This window comes from Panthera leo, chromosome A1, assembly GCF_018350215.1.
Source record: "Panthera leo isolate Ple1 chromosome A1, P.leo_Ple1_pat1.1, whole genome shotgun sequence".
Lineage (NCBI taxonomy): Eukaryota > Metazoa > Chordata > Mammalia > Carnivora > Felidae > Panthera > Panthera leo.
In genome coordinates, this window is record NC_056679.1 from 157,490,693 (window position 1) to 157,507,293 (window position 16,601).

At 40.8% G+C, this 16,601-nt stretch overlaps 1 protein-coding gene across 1 annotated transcript in view; it reads right to left on the reverse strand.

Annotated features, from left to right (window-relative positions):
• Positions 1-11,763: 11,763 nt before the first annotated feature.
• The window catches only part of ELL2 (elongation factor for RNA polymerase II 2), a 71,418-nt gene continuing 66,580 nt past the window's right edge, over positions 11,764-16,601 (reverse strand). The window contains exons 10-12 of the mRNA XM_042944046.1: positions 15,994-16,165; positions 13,875-13,919; positions 11,764-13,784 (exon numbers count right to left, since the gene is read on the reverse strand). Of these exons, the coding sequence (XP_042799980.1) occupies positions 13,668-13,784; positions 13,875-13,919; positions 15,994-16,165 (334 nt within the window). The 3' untranslated portion in view covers positions 11,764-13,667. The remainder of the gene's footprint in view (positions 13,785-13,874; positions 13,920-15,993; positions 16,166-16,601) is intronic.

Below are 16,601 nucleotides of genomic sequence, written 5' to 3' on the forward strand. Positions count from 1 at the left end.
GCATTTATGGGAGGGATTGCCAAATAAATAAAAACTAAGTAGATAATGACAGCCAGACAGCATATGGGATGATGGTGTTCCTGAAGTAGAGAACAGAACACATGGAGCAGGAAATAAAAATATCACAAATAAAATGAAATAAAACTCCAAGGAAATAAAGCATGATCTGACTCTGTACATGGAAAGAGATCTTAAGGGGAAAAATACTCGTAACAGAATAATCAACACGAAGATACATAGTGAAGCTACTTGAACTTTAAGGACAGTATAAGAATCCCATGGGCATCTTGGCAGAAAAAGCATGTTTCCTACAAAAGAGGGAAAGAACAGACTGACCTCACATTTCTCAGTAGAGATATTTAATTAGGGGAAAAAAGTGCACAACAAAATCTGGTTAACCATGAGATGACTCAAAAAAAAAAAAAAAGTCTCAGGAAAAGGTAAGGGTGAGAGTCAAAAAACTGAAGTGGACCCTTAAATCCATTTAATTATAGAACGGAACCAAATGCACACACTTATGTTTAAGAACACAACATAACTAATGTAAATCCTAAACATAAAGTATCATATAAACATATAATAGTCCAAAATTGTCAGTATGGAAATTTGCTTTTTGCTTCTCTCATTCATAGCATGGAGATATAGTTACCATCAAAGGTTGTTGAACTCAAGAAACAAAATGTACTTGATGACTTTTAGAGACTGATGTACAATATTTAAATTTTTTGCACTTGTAAATGATTCCTGAACATCCTCTGAACACTCTTTATGTTTTGTGGTTCTCTCATGCTTAAAGATTTGGTGAGTGAGGTAAGGTAAAGTAGGGATATCAGCAGGGTTACTGACTAAAATGTCAAACTGTTCAGTTTAAATGTTTCCATTGTGGGTGAAGATTTCAATTTTTCACTATTAGGAATAATCCTGAATCTCACAGGTGATGAAATCACAAAGTTAGGGTATAAGTGCTAGGATACCATGCAGCTGTTAAAAATAATGAATTTAGCCAACAGGGACTAACATGGAATGATGTGCAAGTAGGGGTTACTGAATAAAAAATTAAGTGGCAGATTGTAGTTTGCTATCCTATTTGGACAGAAGAGAGAACTGTGTATGATACTGTGTGTGTTTAATGGCTCTGGAGCTTGAGGGAGATGAGTGAGAACAGGGGGCTTCTGCTTTTTATTTACTATGTACTTTTGGAAATTTTTGTCAAGAGGTGAAAGGACTTTTTTTAAAAGAACAGATAAAAAGACAAAGGACATGTGTTAATTTGTTATTGGGTGGCCATAACAGTCATGTTATGAGTTAGGAAATTGATTTGCTTAGGAGTGTCCTTTAAGATTCTGTTCCCACTGCTGGGGGAGACGGGGGTACTTAGTCTGGCTATGAGGGAGGGCATCCCACCGCCCAGTAGAACACAGGAGAAGGGGATGGTTACAGTCATGGATGGGAGCCTGGGAGGGCTGCCCGTCATGTGGAATGGCCTGAACTCAAGGGTGGTGTTAGCAGAAAGGGGCATTTTCATAGCAGACTGAGGAGACTAACCTGGTTGAAGAAGCCAAGGCAATGAGGAACACCTGATTCAGAGTGCAGCGAGGGGAATGGAAGTTTCACCCACTGTAAATGGGGGTTTACTTCAACACTCTTACAGGGAAACTAAATCTCAAGGAAGCAGAACACGAGTTGGCTGTGAGGAACCTTGTTGGGTCCCCTTAGTAACTAGGTAAGTCTTGAGGGTCGGCACCAAGTCCAAGAGGGCAAGCCCCTGAGGCAGGAAGTGGGGAACAGTAAAGCAACCAGATTGGCATTCTTGTCCTGGTGTTGATAGAATGTGACCCCTCTAGGCCTGTTTTTTCTTGGTGGGATATCCCACCTCATGCTACAAAGGTTTAAAGGTAGGATTGAGAGTATGTGCAAAAATGCCTGGAAATGGCACAAAGCAACATAGGCTGTAAAATGGTCTCTCAGAAAACATCTACCTTGCTTCCCAACTTTTGCTCATTTTGATTACCAGAAGTGCTCTTTTTTCAGCTTCTCTGACCTTTTGGCCTCTTTCTCCACTCCTCTTGTTTCGGTTTCCTCTCTGCCCACCAATTACCTCCTTAGAATCACACCATACAGATGGTTTGCCTGGCTGCTGGTGGCAGAGAGAAAAGGCTGGCTGTTACTTCTTTTTCTCAGAGAAATTGCCTCTGGCTGATAGGGCTCTATCCCTGTGGCCAAAACTTCTTGCTGTAACCCCAGAAACCTCTATCAGTGGAGGGCACTCACCAATCTTGGCTCTCTGTGCACTCATTCTGCACTAGCAGAATTCTCCAACCTCAGGGGAGAAGAAGGTGGTCTGGCTAATTCCTGGGTAAGATGGTTACTTTCCTCCCCAGCTTACACTTTGCCATGTGAAAGCTCTTGGGCCCGTCTGAGATCGACTGGCCACTAAACTGATATGGGTCTATTTTGGAAACTTTCCTCAGAACTATTAGCAATATGAGAAGGCCACCAGATAAGAACCCCAAGTACGAAAGTGCCTGAGATAAGGCTATAACCTCAAGTGCTTGGACCTGAGGAGTGAATTGCATCTGGGCTTTGTGTCCACAGAAATGCTTAGTAAGGGTGAAGCAGCAATTGAGAAAAGTTCAACGACAAAAAAGCAAGACCCTAAATGGCTTTTGTTAATGAGAAGCGATTTGGAGGAACATGCATTCAGCGAGTGGTAAAGGCCTTCTTCTCAAGGCCTTGCCAGCGTGTTCTCTCTTTCTGGTACAGTCTCCTCTCATCCTGCTTCTCCTCATCCTCCAGGTATTAGCTTCCATGCCACCTCCCCAGGGAGACCCTGCTCCATTCCCTCATTGCCTTATGCCCCCTCATTATTCATTCTCATAGCTACCCTTTGATTTTGCAGCATTTACCACAAGTGGAATCAAATAATCTGTGTCATTCGCATTGGTCTGGTTCAGTGAGAGATTCCCAGCACCTAGCACAGTGCCTAGGTGCACATAAATATTTGTTGGGTTAATGCACTGGGGCCATGACTGAAAATCCACACGCACACATAATAGGGTTGAACATGGGACTCCTTCTGACAGCTTTGGTGGAAGTCACAAGGCAACAACAGATTGCTGTGCACCCACAGCTGTAAAGCATGATGCTACATCACATATGCAGGGCTTGCAGAAGTTGTCAAAATACCCAGTTTTGCTCCCCTTAGCTTTTGGCTCCTCTAACTGGCATAAGGGCTTTTAGTTGAGAAGTCAGCTGATGTGAGAAATCCGAGGGCTTCCATAGAGGGCTGGGATTGTGCTTCCCCTTACCACAGGTTAATGATAGCAGCTTCCTGAAGACCACTTGGATGTTGGCATGGATATAGAGTAAAAGAAACCTGGTGCACTGCTAGTGGCAATGTAAGTTGGTGTAGCCACTGTGGAGAACAGTATGGAAGTTCTTTTGCAAATTAGAAATAGAGCTACCATATGATCCAGCAATCCTGCTTTCTGGATATTTATCCAAGGAAATTAAGTTCTCAAAGAGAAATCTGCACTCCTATGTTCACTGCAACACTATTCACGATAGCTAAGATATGGAAAGAAACTAAATGTCCATAGATGGACGAATGGATAAAGAAAATGTGGTGTGTATGTATACACATCACACACAGGAATATTTCAGCCTTAAAATGAAGTCCTGCCATTTGCAACAACATGAATGGACCTGGAGAATATTGTGCTAAATGAAAAGCCAGAGAAAGACAAGTACTGTATTTTCTCGTTTACATGTGTAATCTAAAATAGCAAAACTCGTAGAAGCAAAGTAGAATGGTGATCACTAGGGGCTGGTGGAAGGAGGAGATGAAGAGGCGTGATGGCCAAAGGGTACAAAATTTCAGTTATGCAAGTTCCGGGGATTCACTATACAGCATGGTGCCTGTAGCTTACAGTACTATATCATATACTTAAAATTTTGCAGGAGGGTAGTGGCACCTGGGTGGCTCAGTTGGTTAAGCATCTGACTCTTGACTTTGGATCAGGTCATTGTCTCCTGGTTGTGGGACTGAGCCCTGCATTGGGCCCCGTGCTGGGCGTGGAGCCTCCTTGGGATTATCTCTCTCCCTCTGTCTCTGCCAAAAATAAATATTTTTAAAAAGTTCCTAAGAGGGTAGATCTAATGTTAAACATTCTTGCCACATACACAAAAATAATGTTAGTAAAGGGTGTGAGAGGAAACTCTGAGAGATGATTTGGTATGTTTGTAGCCTTGATGGTGGTGATGGTTTTATAGGTGTATCCTTCTCCCCAAACTCACTGAGCTTTTTACCTGTCAGTCATATTTCAATAAAGTGGTTTAAAGACACAAACAAAATCCCTTATTTGTGATTCCTCAAGTTTGGGGGACACAGAGGCTAGTATTTGCCTGAAAAAATACACAAAATGCCCCTAAAGCAGGATGGAGGATGCATTTGGGAAGTTGCTGCACTCTGAGGGTGGCAGGCCCAAAGTGCTAATTTTTGTTTATGGCTGGGGTGGGAGGGTGGATGAGACCAGATGGAAGACTTCTAGTTGCCGTGTTGGTGTGGTTTAGAATGAGGCCATAGGCAACTGGCTTCCTACCTGAAGAGGAAGGTGTGTGTGTGTGTGTGTGTGTGTGTGTGTGTGTGTGCGCGCGCACGCACGTGTGCAGGCATGTTTGCGCACACAAGCACGCTCTTGGAAAGGCTGGCTAAAGAGGCCCTGTCAAAACCTTGCAAGGCTGGAGGGCACCTTCCAAGGTACCTGGGATGGGTTCTGATGATGCCTGTAGGAAGTCAAGTCCAGGTTCGGGAGGTGCTAAGATCTCTGCGGCCCTTAACTCTCCTCCCTACCATCTCCTCCATCAACCCTGGAGGTGGCTGAGTGGTGGGAAAGTAGGGAGGGCAGCAGGAAGCACTTGGCTTCCAGCAAGCCTAAGCTGGAAGAGGGGAGAGGCTTCAATTTTAAATGCATTTCAGAGTTTTGGCTGTTACAGAAGGCTGGACTTAGTAGTTACTGAAAGGAAACTGATTCGAAGAGTGACCACAGGGCTTATCAAGAGCAACTGTCCTGGAGGGATTGAGATCTGCCAGAGATTTCCTCCCTGAAGGCAAGGAAACAGCTGCCGGAGTGTGTTTGCAGGGGCATGTGTGAGAATACATAGTGTTGCTTTATGATTGCCCCACCCGGTCCCTCTCATTGAATGCACCCATCTCTCTTGAATCCTTGCGCAACTACGGAAGATAGGTACTATCCTAATTTATCAGAGATGTTGGAAGGGAGATCTGGGGAGTAGGCAAATTGCTCTGGGTCACAGGTTGGTGAATCTCAGATCTAGGACTCTATTCTTTACTCTCTATACCACAAAGCATTTTCAACTTCCCGCACTTTCACGTCTTGCTGACAGGTCTTTGGTTCTGAACTCGCTTTCTCATCTATAAGCCAAGTCATCTGTAACCAATGACAGGAAAATGCTAAGATGTTAACAGAAGGGAGGAGCCATAATAGTTCATTCAGGCAAGAGCAGTGAATTAAGAGAAGGGAGGAGCAGGTGAGGTGGTGATGACTGGTTACCAGGGCAATAAAGACTTGTCATCAGTGGCAGAGAGAGGAAGGAAGATGGGGGAGGTGAGGAGGTGACTTTGCCAACAGTCCCCAGTGTGCTCTTATAGCTGCTCTCAGCTGCACAGTTCTGTGGCTCAGGTGGCCCCAAGACCCCTGGAGACCCTCTTGGCACTACTTTGACAAGGATGACTTAAATGAACTCTGCCTTTGAGAGGAGAAGGAAAAGCTTCCAGGTGTAAGAGAGTCTTTTCCATAGCAGGCTTTTCCCCAAAGCCTCTTACCTGAAATGAACTGTGCCAACCCGCTCTGGCACCTGCCTGGGCAAGAAGCACTCAGGCTTACAGACAACAAGGCTCTTTTTAAAACTCTCCTGTATGAAGACAAATGGAAGAAATAATTAATAGAATATTCAAAGTTAAGCTCAAGTTTGGAAGAAGTGCATCAGCACTAAGTTACTGGTAGCCATGTTGTTAAGTGAAGCTAACTGACACTTGGAAAGATTCACAGAGAAAACTTACTTCACAAGGCAATAACTTGTAGAGTCTTGAAAATGTTCTGGGCTGTGTTTATCATACATAGGGGCTCAGTCACAGTGATACAAAGATCTAAATGAACCTAATAGGATTTTTAGTCCTGCTTTTAGGCTGCTTGTTTGTCAGGTATATTGTAACAAAACTTTGCAATCCAAATAAAAGATGGAAAGACATAATTAGAAAATAGTGAAAAATATATAGAAAACTTACTAGGTCCCATGCACCATTCTACCTATACATTATCATAATCCTCTGATGTAGGTACCGTCCGCTTCACGGATGGGAAACAGGCTGCAGGGCTTTATAAATTTGCCTGTGGTCTGTAGTTTGTGAGTGGCAGACCAGGACTCTAAGCCAGGCTGTCTGGCTTGATCGCTCTGAATCACATGTGTACGGTGTGCCTTGTTTGGTACTTTATGACTCTTTGTATTGTTGGCCATTTGTAGCTATGGGCTGCTCTCAGTCCCTCCCAAGGAAGAGTGTATAAGCTCCTGGGGTCTCATCCTGCTCTGTGTGGCCGTCATTTAAACATCTTCGTTTCATCACCTATGAAATCCAGACAGTTCTGGATGCTGTTAATGGGCTCTGCTCGTTCTATCATTACAGGAATCCCTAAGTCCTTCAGTTGTCCTCAAAATGTCTATGCTTGGAAGATTACAGAAATGCTAGGCATAAAATAAGTGTAACCAAATCTCATGTCGAATTTAAAGAAATGTCAGACCAGAGTTGCTTTAATGAAGATAAAAAAATGATATATAACATCTGTAGACTGCTGTCCTCTACCATGTCTTTGACAAGTGGGAGAATAGCTATAGAAAAAATATAGTAGGAAATGAAATCAGAACCTGTCAGTTATTATAAATAAAAGTAACTTTTAAAATCAGTTCATTTTATATTACAAACCATTATATACTGTTGAGATGCTTAATATTCCAGAGGTGACTAGAGGTGTGAATGCCAAAGTTGGAAAGAGACATCCCCTATGCAGGTGTCCAGTTTGTTAAACATGACAAAGGGACTCTCAAAGTAAGGTCAGTCTGCCATTGGTAACTAATTCCTAAATCACGAATTTGGGAGATATGGCAAGGCACATAGACCTAACTGACACAGCAGACTCTTGTAGTAATCCAAATCCTCTGGCCATGTTAATTTTAAATAGGACATATATGAATAGCCTGCCTCATTTATTCTTTGAATAAATTATTATTGAACACCTCCTCTGTGCCAGATCCTGGGCTAGGATCTGGGAACAGCCTAGAGAACAAGATAGTCTCTACTCTCTTGGAACTTATTTAATAATACAACTAGTTGTTAGTTATAATTGTGATAAATGCCACAAAGGGGAAGTAGAAGATGAAAGAGAGCATATACCATCATGGCCTGAGTTAATCTGAGATAGGTTGGGGAAGGCTTCCTGGAGGACGTGATGTTAAGGGGAGATCTTGAGTGTGGGGAGGACTTAGCTAAGTGGGGAAGGGGTGGAAGATGGACCTTGTGGGACAGAAGGGACAGCAAGTACTGAGTAAGGCCTTGGGATAGGAGGAGCACCTGAAGGCAGGTCTGTGTGGTGTTCAGAGGGTGGGATCAGCAGGTGATGAGGCTGGCGAGGTGAATCACGCTGCCTGTTGATACCACGGTGGAATTCTGTAAGCCCTTAGGAATCCCTAAGTCTAGGAAGGCAGATGGCCATTCCTCTAGAAGCCCGAGCTTTAGAACTCAAGCGTAGTGGCTAATCACATGAGCTCATCTTTAGGAAGCACTCTCCTACATTTCACAAACCCAGAAATGGAATTCTTCTTCATCTACAAATACCCATATTGCATCAAGGATCTAATTACAGTAAGACAAACCAGCCTGGCTGGCCAGTTGAATTCAGTAGGCAGGAGTTATAAATGACACATCTCTATTGTCATGCATAGCAGAATCATCTGACCCCAACTTGAGGATTGAGCAATCATAAAATAACAGAGCTACTTCCTGCCACTGCCAGTCTCCTGTCCCAATCTCAGAAAGGTAAAACCAGTGGAGCAGGTCTGCATAGGTCTTGGCATTCAATAAAACAAACCCCAAACACTCCACCTGGAAGCCTCAAGCCTCTCTCTGCCTTTGCCCCCACTGTAATCAGTTGAAAAGGACTCATTCTTTTTTTTTTTTTTTAATTTTTTTTTTTAACGTTTATTTATTTTTGAGACAGAGAGAGACAGAGCATGAACAGGGGAGGAGCAGAGAGAGAGGGAGACACAGGATCCGAAACAGGCTCCAGGCTCTGAGCTGTCAGCACAGAGCCCGACGCGGGGCTCGAACTCACGGACCGTGAGATCATGACCTGAGCCGAAGTCAGACGCCCAACCGACCGAGCCACCCAGGCGCCCCAAAAAAAGGACTCATTCTTACCAGAAAACTAATACTCCCACAAATTCTCCCTATTGCCTTCAGCAGACAATCCATAATTTAGATGGCTGTTTTTCATGGAACTCCCCTGTGCTTTATAAACAACGATGAAGCCTCTTCCATGCCCCAGTAAGAAGGCATGTTTTCACTTTACCTGAGGAAAGGGGTTAAAAGACAAGTAGTGTTAAATGTCCAGTGGGGGAGGGCTACGGACGCAATCATAACATTGGGGACCTCATTTGCTTGTGAGGCTCTTTGTAGACCTAACCAGAATCACTGCTGGCACCGACCGACCGATTGTTCTAGGTTTTCATATCAGCGTTTAGTTGAGGATTTCTTCCTTTCCCTCCTATTATTCCTTCAGAAAATGTGTAAAACCTGGAAGTTAAAGATCTAGCTAGGAGAATATCCTTATGTCTAATTCAGACTGGTTAGCCTCTGGAGCAGGAGTCTGTTACTGAGATGGCTTTTTTTTTTTTTTTTTTGAAAGATAGTGAGCACAACCGAGGGTGGGGCAGAGGCAGAGGGAGAGAATCTCAAGCAGGTTCCACACCCAGCACAGCGCCTGATGTGGGGCTTGCAGGCTCGATCTCACAACTGTGAGATCATGACCTAAGCCAAAATCAGGAGTCGGGATGCTTTAACCAACTGAGCCACCCCGGGGCCCCTGAGATAGCTTTTTACTATGAAGAAGAGATAGTGTGATTCCAGACCCTGCCTCCTGTCTCCACCTGCACTGTCCCAGTCTCCTTCAAATAGTCTGTTAAGACTGCACACATTCAAAAACAAGGGAAACATACTTTTTCTTAAAAAGTACTTGGCCTTCCTTCACATTTGCCATTTCTGACAAAATCAACTTACAGACAATAATCTACTAGATATTACCCCACCCCCCACATTCTAGTCTCCTTTGAATCAAGAGTTTGTCTAGCCTGTGTGGTGTCACTGGAACGGTCACTTTGTGAAGCTCATTGTAAGGTACCAGCACATGAGGGGCAATATGGAGAAACGGTTAAGAACGCAGATGCCAGGGTCAGGTTTCCCAGATTCCACTGTTTACTAGCTGTGTCATGGATGAGTTTCTTAACTTCTCTAAGCCTCAGTTCACTCACCTGTAAGATGGAGATAATAGGGTTGAGGTGAGGAGTAATGGGACAATGCACGTGTAGGAAACGCTTAATCGGTACATGATTCTTGTTCTCCAAGTAGATGTTGCCTCTGGAGGGCATGCCCTACACTTTGAAAACAGGCAGGTCCTGGAGCAAATACCCTGCCCCCACTTCCTAGAGTCGCCAACAAGAAATAGCTCTGTCCCAGGAGGATCATTTACATTAGGGCATCAGAGAGCACTCTGTTAGGGGTTTTTTGTTTTTGTTTTGAAAGATAAATTTAAGAGCCTTGAAAGGAGACAAAGGAAAAACAATTCCCAGAATTGCAAAGTTAACATTTTTATTGAACTGAAATTGGTGTAGAACAAAAGGGACCACCACAGCTGCTGAAAAGTCCTTGTGACATTTTATCTTTGAGGGTCCTAACATGGTTTGGGTGGAACAACTGAGAAACAGTGTGTTACGTGTGTGTGTGTGTGTGTGTGTGTACACACACACACACAGAAATACTTAGAAATGAGCCTCACATCCTTTTTTAGTTTTGGGTTACAAAGAACAATGATAACATCTTCTGTTGCCTTCATTTAGTAGTGTCAGTTAATATTCTTTCACAAAAGGTTCCTCAAAATGCTGGCTAGAATTTCCCCCCCATCCGGTACACATAAGAAAAGGATTCAGTAACACTTAGGCAAGTAATAAACCATAAGAACTTCAATAGTAGTAAGGGCATATACCACGCATACATGACTCAACACTCACACTGCCAGAAATACAGTGAACTGGCTAAAGAGTTTCAGCCAAGTTCCAGAAGCAGAGAATGCACTAGTGGAAGGGGTAAGGCAACCAAGGAGAGTGTTGGAACTGATGGACCACTTGTGTCTAACCATTTCAGCATCTTGCTTCCAGCATGCAAGTATCACATTTGTTTTACATCATGAGGTGAAATGCTTTAAGGGAAAAGAAAACTATAAAGTTTAAAAGATCAGAGATGAAAGGAAATGAATACTGAATTTTTACAGTCACTGTGCATGGAGCAATGATATAAACTGACCACACCAATTATTTTTGTGAGAGCAAGTATTGAACCACCATCAAACTCAAGAGTTGGAAGTTACCCCCAAGTATTCCAAGGGAAATAAATAACAAGATAGGAAACAGAATCCCTGCTTAAAAAACAAAACCACATCTAGTGAATGTTGCTTTTGGTTTGTACTCAGTCAGCTGCTCATTCAATCTGGAGTTAATCTGGTGTTGGTAAAAATTTCCAAAAGTGCTTCAAATTATTTTAGATGAAATGTGACAAATGCACACACACGCGCACACACACATACACACACCCCTCATTCTCTCATCTTGATAATGCTGTTTTATACTTACTGTGTCTCTCAAAACAACTAAATAAATCTTTCCACTAGAGTAACTGGTACTAAGTGGCCACTCATTCCTGTAGCAATTATTTGAGGGAATCTAAAAATCTTGCAGTAGATAAAGGATGACTATAAATATTTTACTAGGCTCATGGCCATCTTCAAAATAGCAGATTCAGAGATTTATAGCTCAAATTTGCGCCGACAAACACACATTTTGCAAGGATCTGCCCAATGTATATAACAAATATCTAAATTAAGGCTTTTATAGGTAGGTGGTCAGGTCTGTGAATGTGCAACGCTGGATTTTCATGACCTATCTCCAGCTTCCATTATCACCCAATCTGTAAACCAGAAGATGTGCTGTTGTGGGTAGGTGGGAGCTCCAAGGGCTAACAACCAGGGAAGGCTTGTTCGTAAACAAGATCTGAAATAAGAGTTGGCAGTGAAGCAATTGAGAGGATGCCTCATATCATGTAGAGGGAAGAGTGATTTGTACCTGCTGACATGGATAGGCATGAGATTTAGAGACCTAAAGGTTTAGTGCCATTACTAAACCAATGGTCCTCACACTTTGACTTGCAAAAGTCACCTGGAGCATATTTAGGAAAATGTGGATACCTGGGCCCTATACCCAGAGATTCTAATTTGGGTGATGCAAGTGTTTGTCCAAGTACCTTGCTTTTGAAAAACACTGCTCATAGCAAATAGCAGCAATCTTTGATTAAAAGGCCAAGATGTCCAAGAAATGACACCAGTGAGGTCATTACCTATAGACAAATCCCTCAGGAGACTCCACCATAATATAAGGAACACATTTATTCCCATTTCCTATCTTTTTTTAACTCAAAGTTTGAAATCAATGAAAATTTAGTAATGATTGTACCAATTCTGAGGTAAAAGGAAGAGCACCAGGGATCTCAATGCTAAAAGAAACCAATTCTTTAGGACGTCTGTGCTACAGAAAAATCAAATTCCTGTAGTAATGTTACAGAGTTATAGTGTACAGGGTCTTGTATCAGTCTTTGTATCGTCTTTTACTTCTGCATACATTTCTATATTATCTACTTTTTCCAGTTAATGTTTTAGAAGAATTCAAAGAGAAAAGTTCATCTACATGCTCTCAGGTTCTCTAGATACCAACATTTTCTGGTTTATACCGATACACAACAAAGTTACTTATTTATTTATTTATTTTTTGGATGCTGGAGACAAACATCTTTATTAAAGATACTACCAAAATTTTGGCAAACATTTCAAAACAGATTTGTAAACATAATGCTTCCCTTTTCAACTGGCAGCACTTTGAAAAGACAATACGATAAGACAACACAACTTGAATCAACATTAGTTCAAAATCCTTATATTTTTGACCACATAACTTATGTTCCCACATGATAAAACAAATGATAGTTTAAATCAACGTCAACAGATAAACTCCATGAAATGAAAGTTTGTGCTGTTTGATGAATCACAGTATGTTATGGTTAAATATATCTGCTCTTTTTTATATTCCTGGCTCCCAGGATGAAAAAAAAATCTTTAAATATACATTTCATGTAGGTAATAGCTTCTCTGCATATCTCTCTTCAAAAAATACTTTATAGCAGTATATAAATAGGTTACCTACATGTTTAATTTTATAATTTTGCCCCAAAACTATAGATCTGTTTCATTTTCATAACATATTGATTTTGCCCAACATTAATAAAGCTGACAAACTGTTGAAATGGAAATGCTTTTGTCTTCCACGATAGAAGTAGCAATTTGACAGAAAAAAAAACAAAAACAAAAAACCCTACAGTAACACTCGTCTGTTGTTTAACCTGAGCGTTTGGCCTACTGAGAGTAGCAGCTTTTTTCCTCCATGCACGCTCACATCCACACCACCTCTGCACACATACTGGTCGAGCACACGCTTTCAGACGCTGGTAGGCCACAGTATACTTCCCATTGCTCTAACCAAGTGGGAAGTAGTGTAGCTAATGATTAACCACACTATGTACACAACTAGCAAACACCTTAAGGCAACCATTGCAATGGGGGGTTAACTTGCAGGGCGGATTTACTGTTCTAGATCAAGTCAGCCTGTATGTACATATGTGTGCATATTTATACACATACACATACACCTTTCTATTTCTTAACCCTCCAAAACAATGTTTTAAATTTTTTTTTTTTGTATTTTGTGCAAATTTCTAAATATTCTACCATTTAAGGCAAAGAGTTTGCATTAAGAAAGGTCAGAAAATAGGCTTATGTTTATCCAAAAGCATTTCACCTTGCACATTACTGTTTTTTTTTTTAAACACACATAACTTTGAAGTATGGACATTGGATCCCCAATATCTTAAAAAAATCATTTCTAATGACAAACATAAGTTTTTAAGGAAAAGAGCTGATTTGAAGTATAGACACTGGATCTCCAATATCTAAAAAAAAATTATTTCTATTGACAAACATAAGTCTTGGGGGTGGGGTAGGCATGGGAAGAAGGACCAGAAAAAGCAGCTTCAAAAATGCAGGGAAGCAAAGTAAAATGGAAAAAAAAAAAAAAAAAAAAAAAAGTAAATAACTCAAGTTTACTAATACTGAAACTTTCAACAAGCAAAGTTTCATTTTTTTAGCATCTTAGAGCAACTCATTTGGAATTTTAAATAAATAAGCTTAAGTTTATTCACATCTTCTGGTCCAAGCAGAGATCTAGTGCCATGACTCTGCTTGCTGTTGGTCAAATTCACCTATTAGTCTTTTGATGTGAGCCAGCTTGTTATGAAGATACTCGCATCTGTATTTTTCTTCATGATAATTGGGACTGGACTGCAGAGGAAACAGACGGGAGGAATTAGGTTGCAGAATTTATAATACTGCCCCAACTACGGGTCAGAAACCCACAGCGATGATTCCTACCTGCTTGATCTTCTGATATTCTTGTAAGACTTCTTCATGAACATTCTACAAAATTAAAAATTAAAATCAGAAGGGAACAATTTTTTTTTTTTTTTTTTTTGGCAATATAAACAGCTAACACACATTCAGCAAGGGTGGGGAAATACTGATGATGGGAATGTAAATTGGTACGCTCTTTAAAGAAGGCAATTGGCAACTGCTATCAAAATAGCAAATGCAAAACTGACTCAGCACTTATACTTCTCTTTCAGATTTGCTTGCTCCTGAGTGAAATGCTGCACGTAGAAGGTTATTTGCTGCAGTACCGTTTGTAAAGCAAAAGACAGTAAAGAAAATTTAAATGTCCATTAATCCATACAAAGGTATACGAAAAGGCCATTAAAAGGGGTAAGTGCTTCATGTACTTATATAAAGTTCTCTAAGATGCATTATATTGTTTAGTGAAAAAAAGCAAAGTGCAGAATGACTTACACATTTTGATATCATTTGTTTGAGAAGAAATATAATACATTCTAACAACTTCCTTCTAAGATGCACGTTTCCTCTCATTTTAATGCAATCAAATAATGTGTGACAGTTTAACTTACTGGAACAGAAGACAATATGTACATATTGTAACTGATGACATCTTAGATTCAATTACATATAGCACACAGGTGAATTTGCTTGTGTATATACATGTGTATATACATCTTACACACACAAACCTCTGAAAGAATGCACTGGAAACCAGTACCATTGATTGCTTCTCAGGAGGGAAATTGGGTGGCTAGGGAAGATGGCTAATACTTATCTAACCTTATGTACTATGGACTAAGCAGTTTCCAAATACTTACGTTTATTCTGCACAACTCTATCTAATCACTTTATTTTATGGATGGGGATTCTGAAGAAAGTTAGGTAATTTGCCCAAGGTCACACAAATATTCAATGGTAGAGCTGGGAATCAAACCCTGGCAGTTTAGCTCCGTAGCCTGCTCCTAACCACTAAGCAATCCTTGGAATTACATTTTAGTTTAAATATAATCATGGTACACTGGTAAATAACTACATGTTAAAAAAAAAGAAAGAAAGAAAGAAAGAAAGAAAGAAAGAAAGAAAGAAAAAAAAAAAAAAAACAAAACACCCCACCATATCAATGACCTCTTGCACCCTCAAACACAAATTCCTCTGGCAAAGTCTTCCATAACTCTAGGCAGCCTGTTTAAAGATTAAGACCCACTAATGGAAGGCATGGTCTTTAGAGCACAGATGCTCTCAGGTTGTTTTGCCAATTGTGGGAAACCCATTCACGTTCTCTCATGTGGGTCCCTGTCAGAACAACAGTTACTAGGCCAGAATGAAGGCATCGTCTATGGTTGTGAATTGTGACAAATTTATCTGGCCTACATAAGGAGGGACACATTCATTTGTATTAATCCTTTTGCTTGTAACTATGAGAAAGAACAACCAGTATGTGGGTCTGGCTTTTACTGGTTTGCCAGCTATGGTAATACTACTAATTAAAGTAGGGAAAGGAAAATGGCTTAGTATCTGTTAACAAATGTCAGTCTTTGGAATAGCTGGAAACACCAAGCTTTTCTTCACTTAAGCCCCAAATCTCTGTGGTATTAAACCCTTTTTATATGTTATGTCTATATCTTCCCTATTCTAGGCCAGATTGAGTTTTTTTCTAAAAAAACATAGACTTGAAATAGCAATTTTTGGGAACAGCACAAGATCTAACAGCTATGGTCTGAGTTGGCAATGCAGTTAAATATTTCAATGAATTCCAAATCAACTTTTTTCCTATTTAGTTGTGTTTGCTTTTTACCTTGATACTCTATTATGTTATAGTAAATACATAAGCCTCTATTACATATTTTATACATATTATGTTATATAAAGTTATTTTCCACTGACAGAAATACAGTTCGTTGTGTTTACTTATTTTAGAGAACTATTTCAAATACTGTATTTAGTTTCCTAGCTAATTTTCAATGAAGACCAAAAGCTGCAGAGAGGCTGGTTTGCCAGAGGACATTCTCCAAAGGCCAGTGGGATGCCTGGGGGTGGACCGGGTAGAGAACAAAGAAGGTAAAATATGGAAGTGAGCCTGTCTAGGAGCAAACATGTTTACCTGATACTCTTTTGAGCCCGGAGAAAGCCGCTTTCGTTGTGCATCAAGTTTGATAAATCGTCTAGCTACAGTCTCCATCCTGGCATGCAAGGCCCTGTATTCATCATATTCAGCATTGAAGTCATCCTTGTAATTCTGGCGTTGCTCATAGGAGACGATAGCAATGTATTTTCTAATAAGAAAAAAAAAATATATAAATGGAGAGAAACTACAGAATAAACATAATGCACAAGTCTGACATTTAAAACAAATATTTAGAAACTGTATCCAAGCATGTTTCCCTGGATTGAAAGTTGCCCTGCCACTGTTTGCTGCCATGTCACTCCTTCAAAGAACTTTCAGGTGAAATTATCCCACAGGAGAGCTTAAGATGTTCAGTGAAGGAAAGTTAAATGTGAAAAGAACACGGTGGCAATGGAATTGAAGTGTGACTAGAAAACAACGCTTATACAGATTTAGCTTCCTAAACCTTTCTCTATCCAAAATAATTCACCACCACTCTAGCGGCAGAGGCCAACCCATCTGTTCCGAGTCACACGGAAACAGAAGGACTTGGTGGGTAACATGAAACCAGGAGAGTGTCACCCAGTCACTAAGTAAACGCTGAA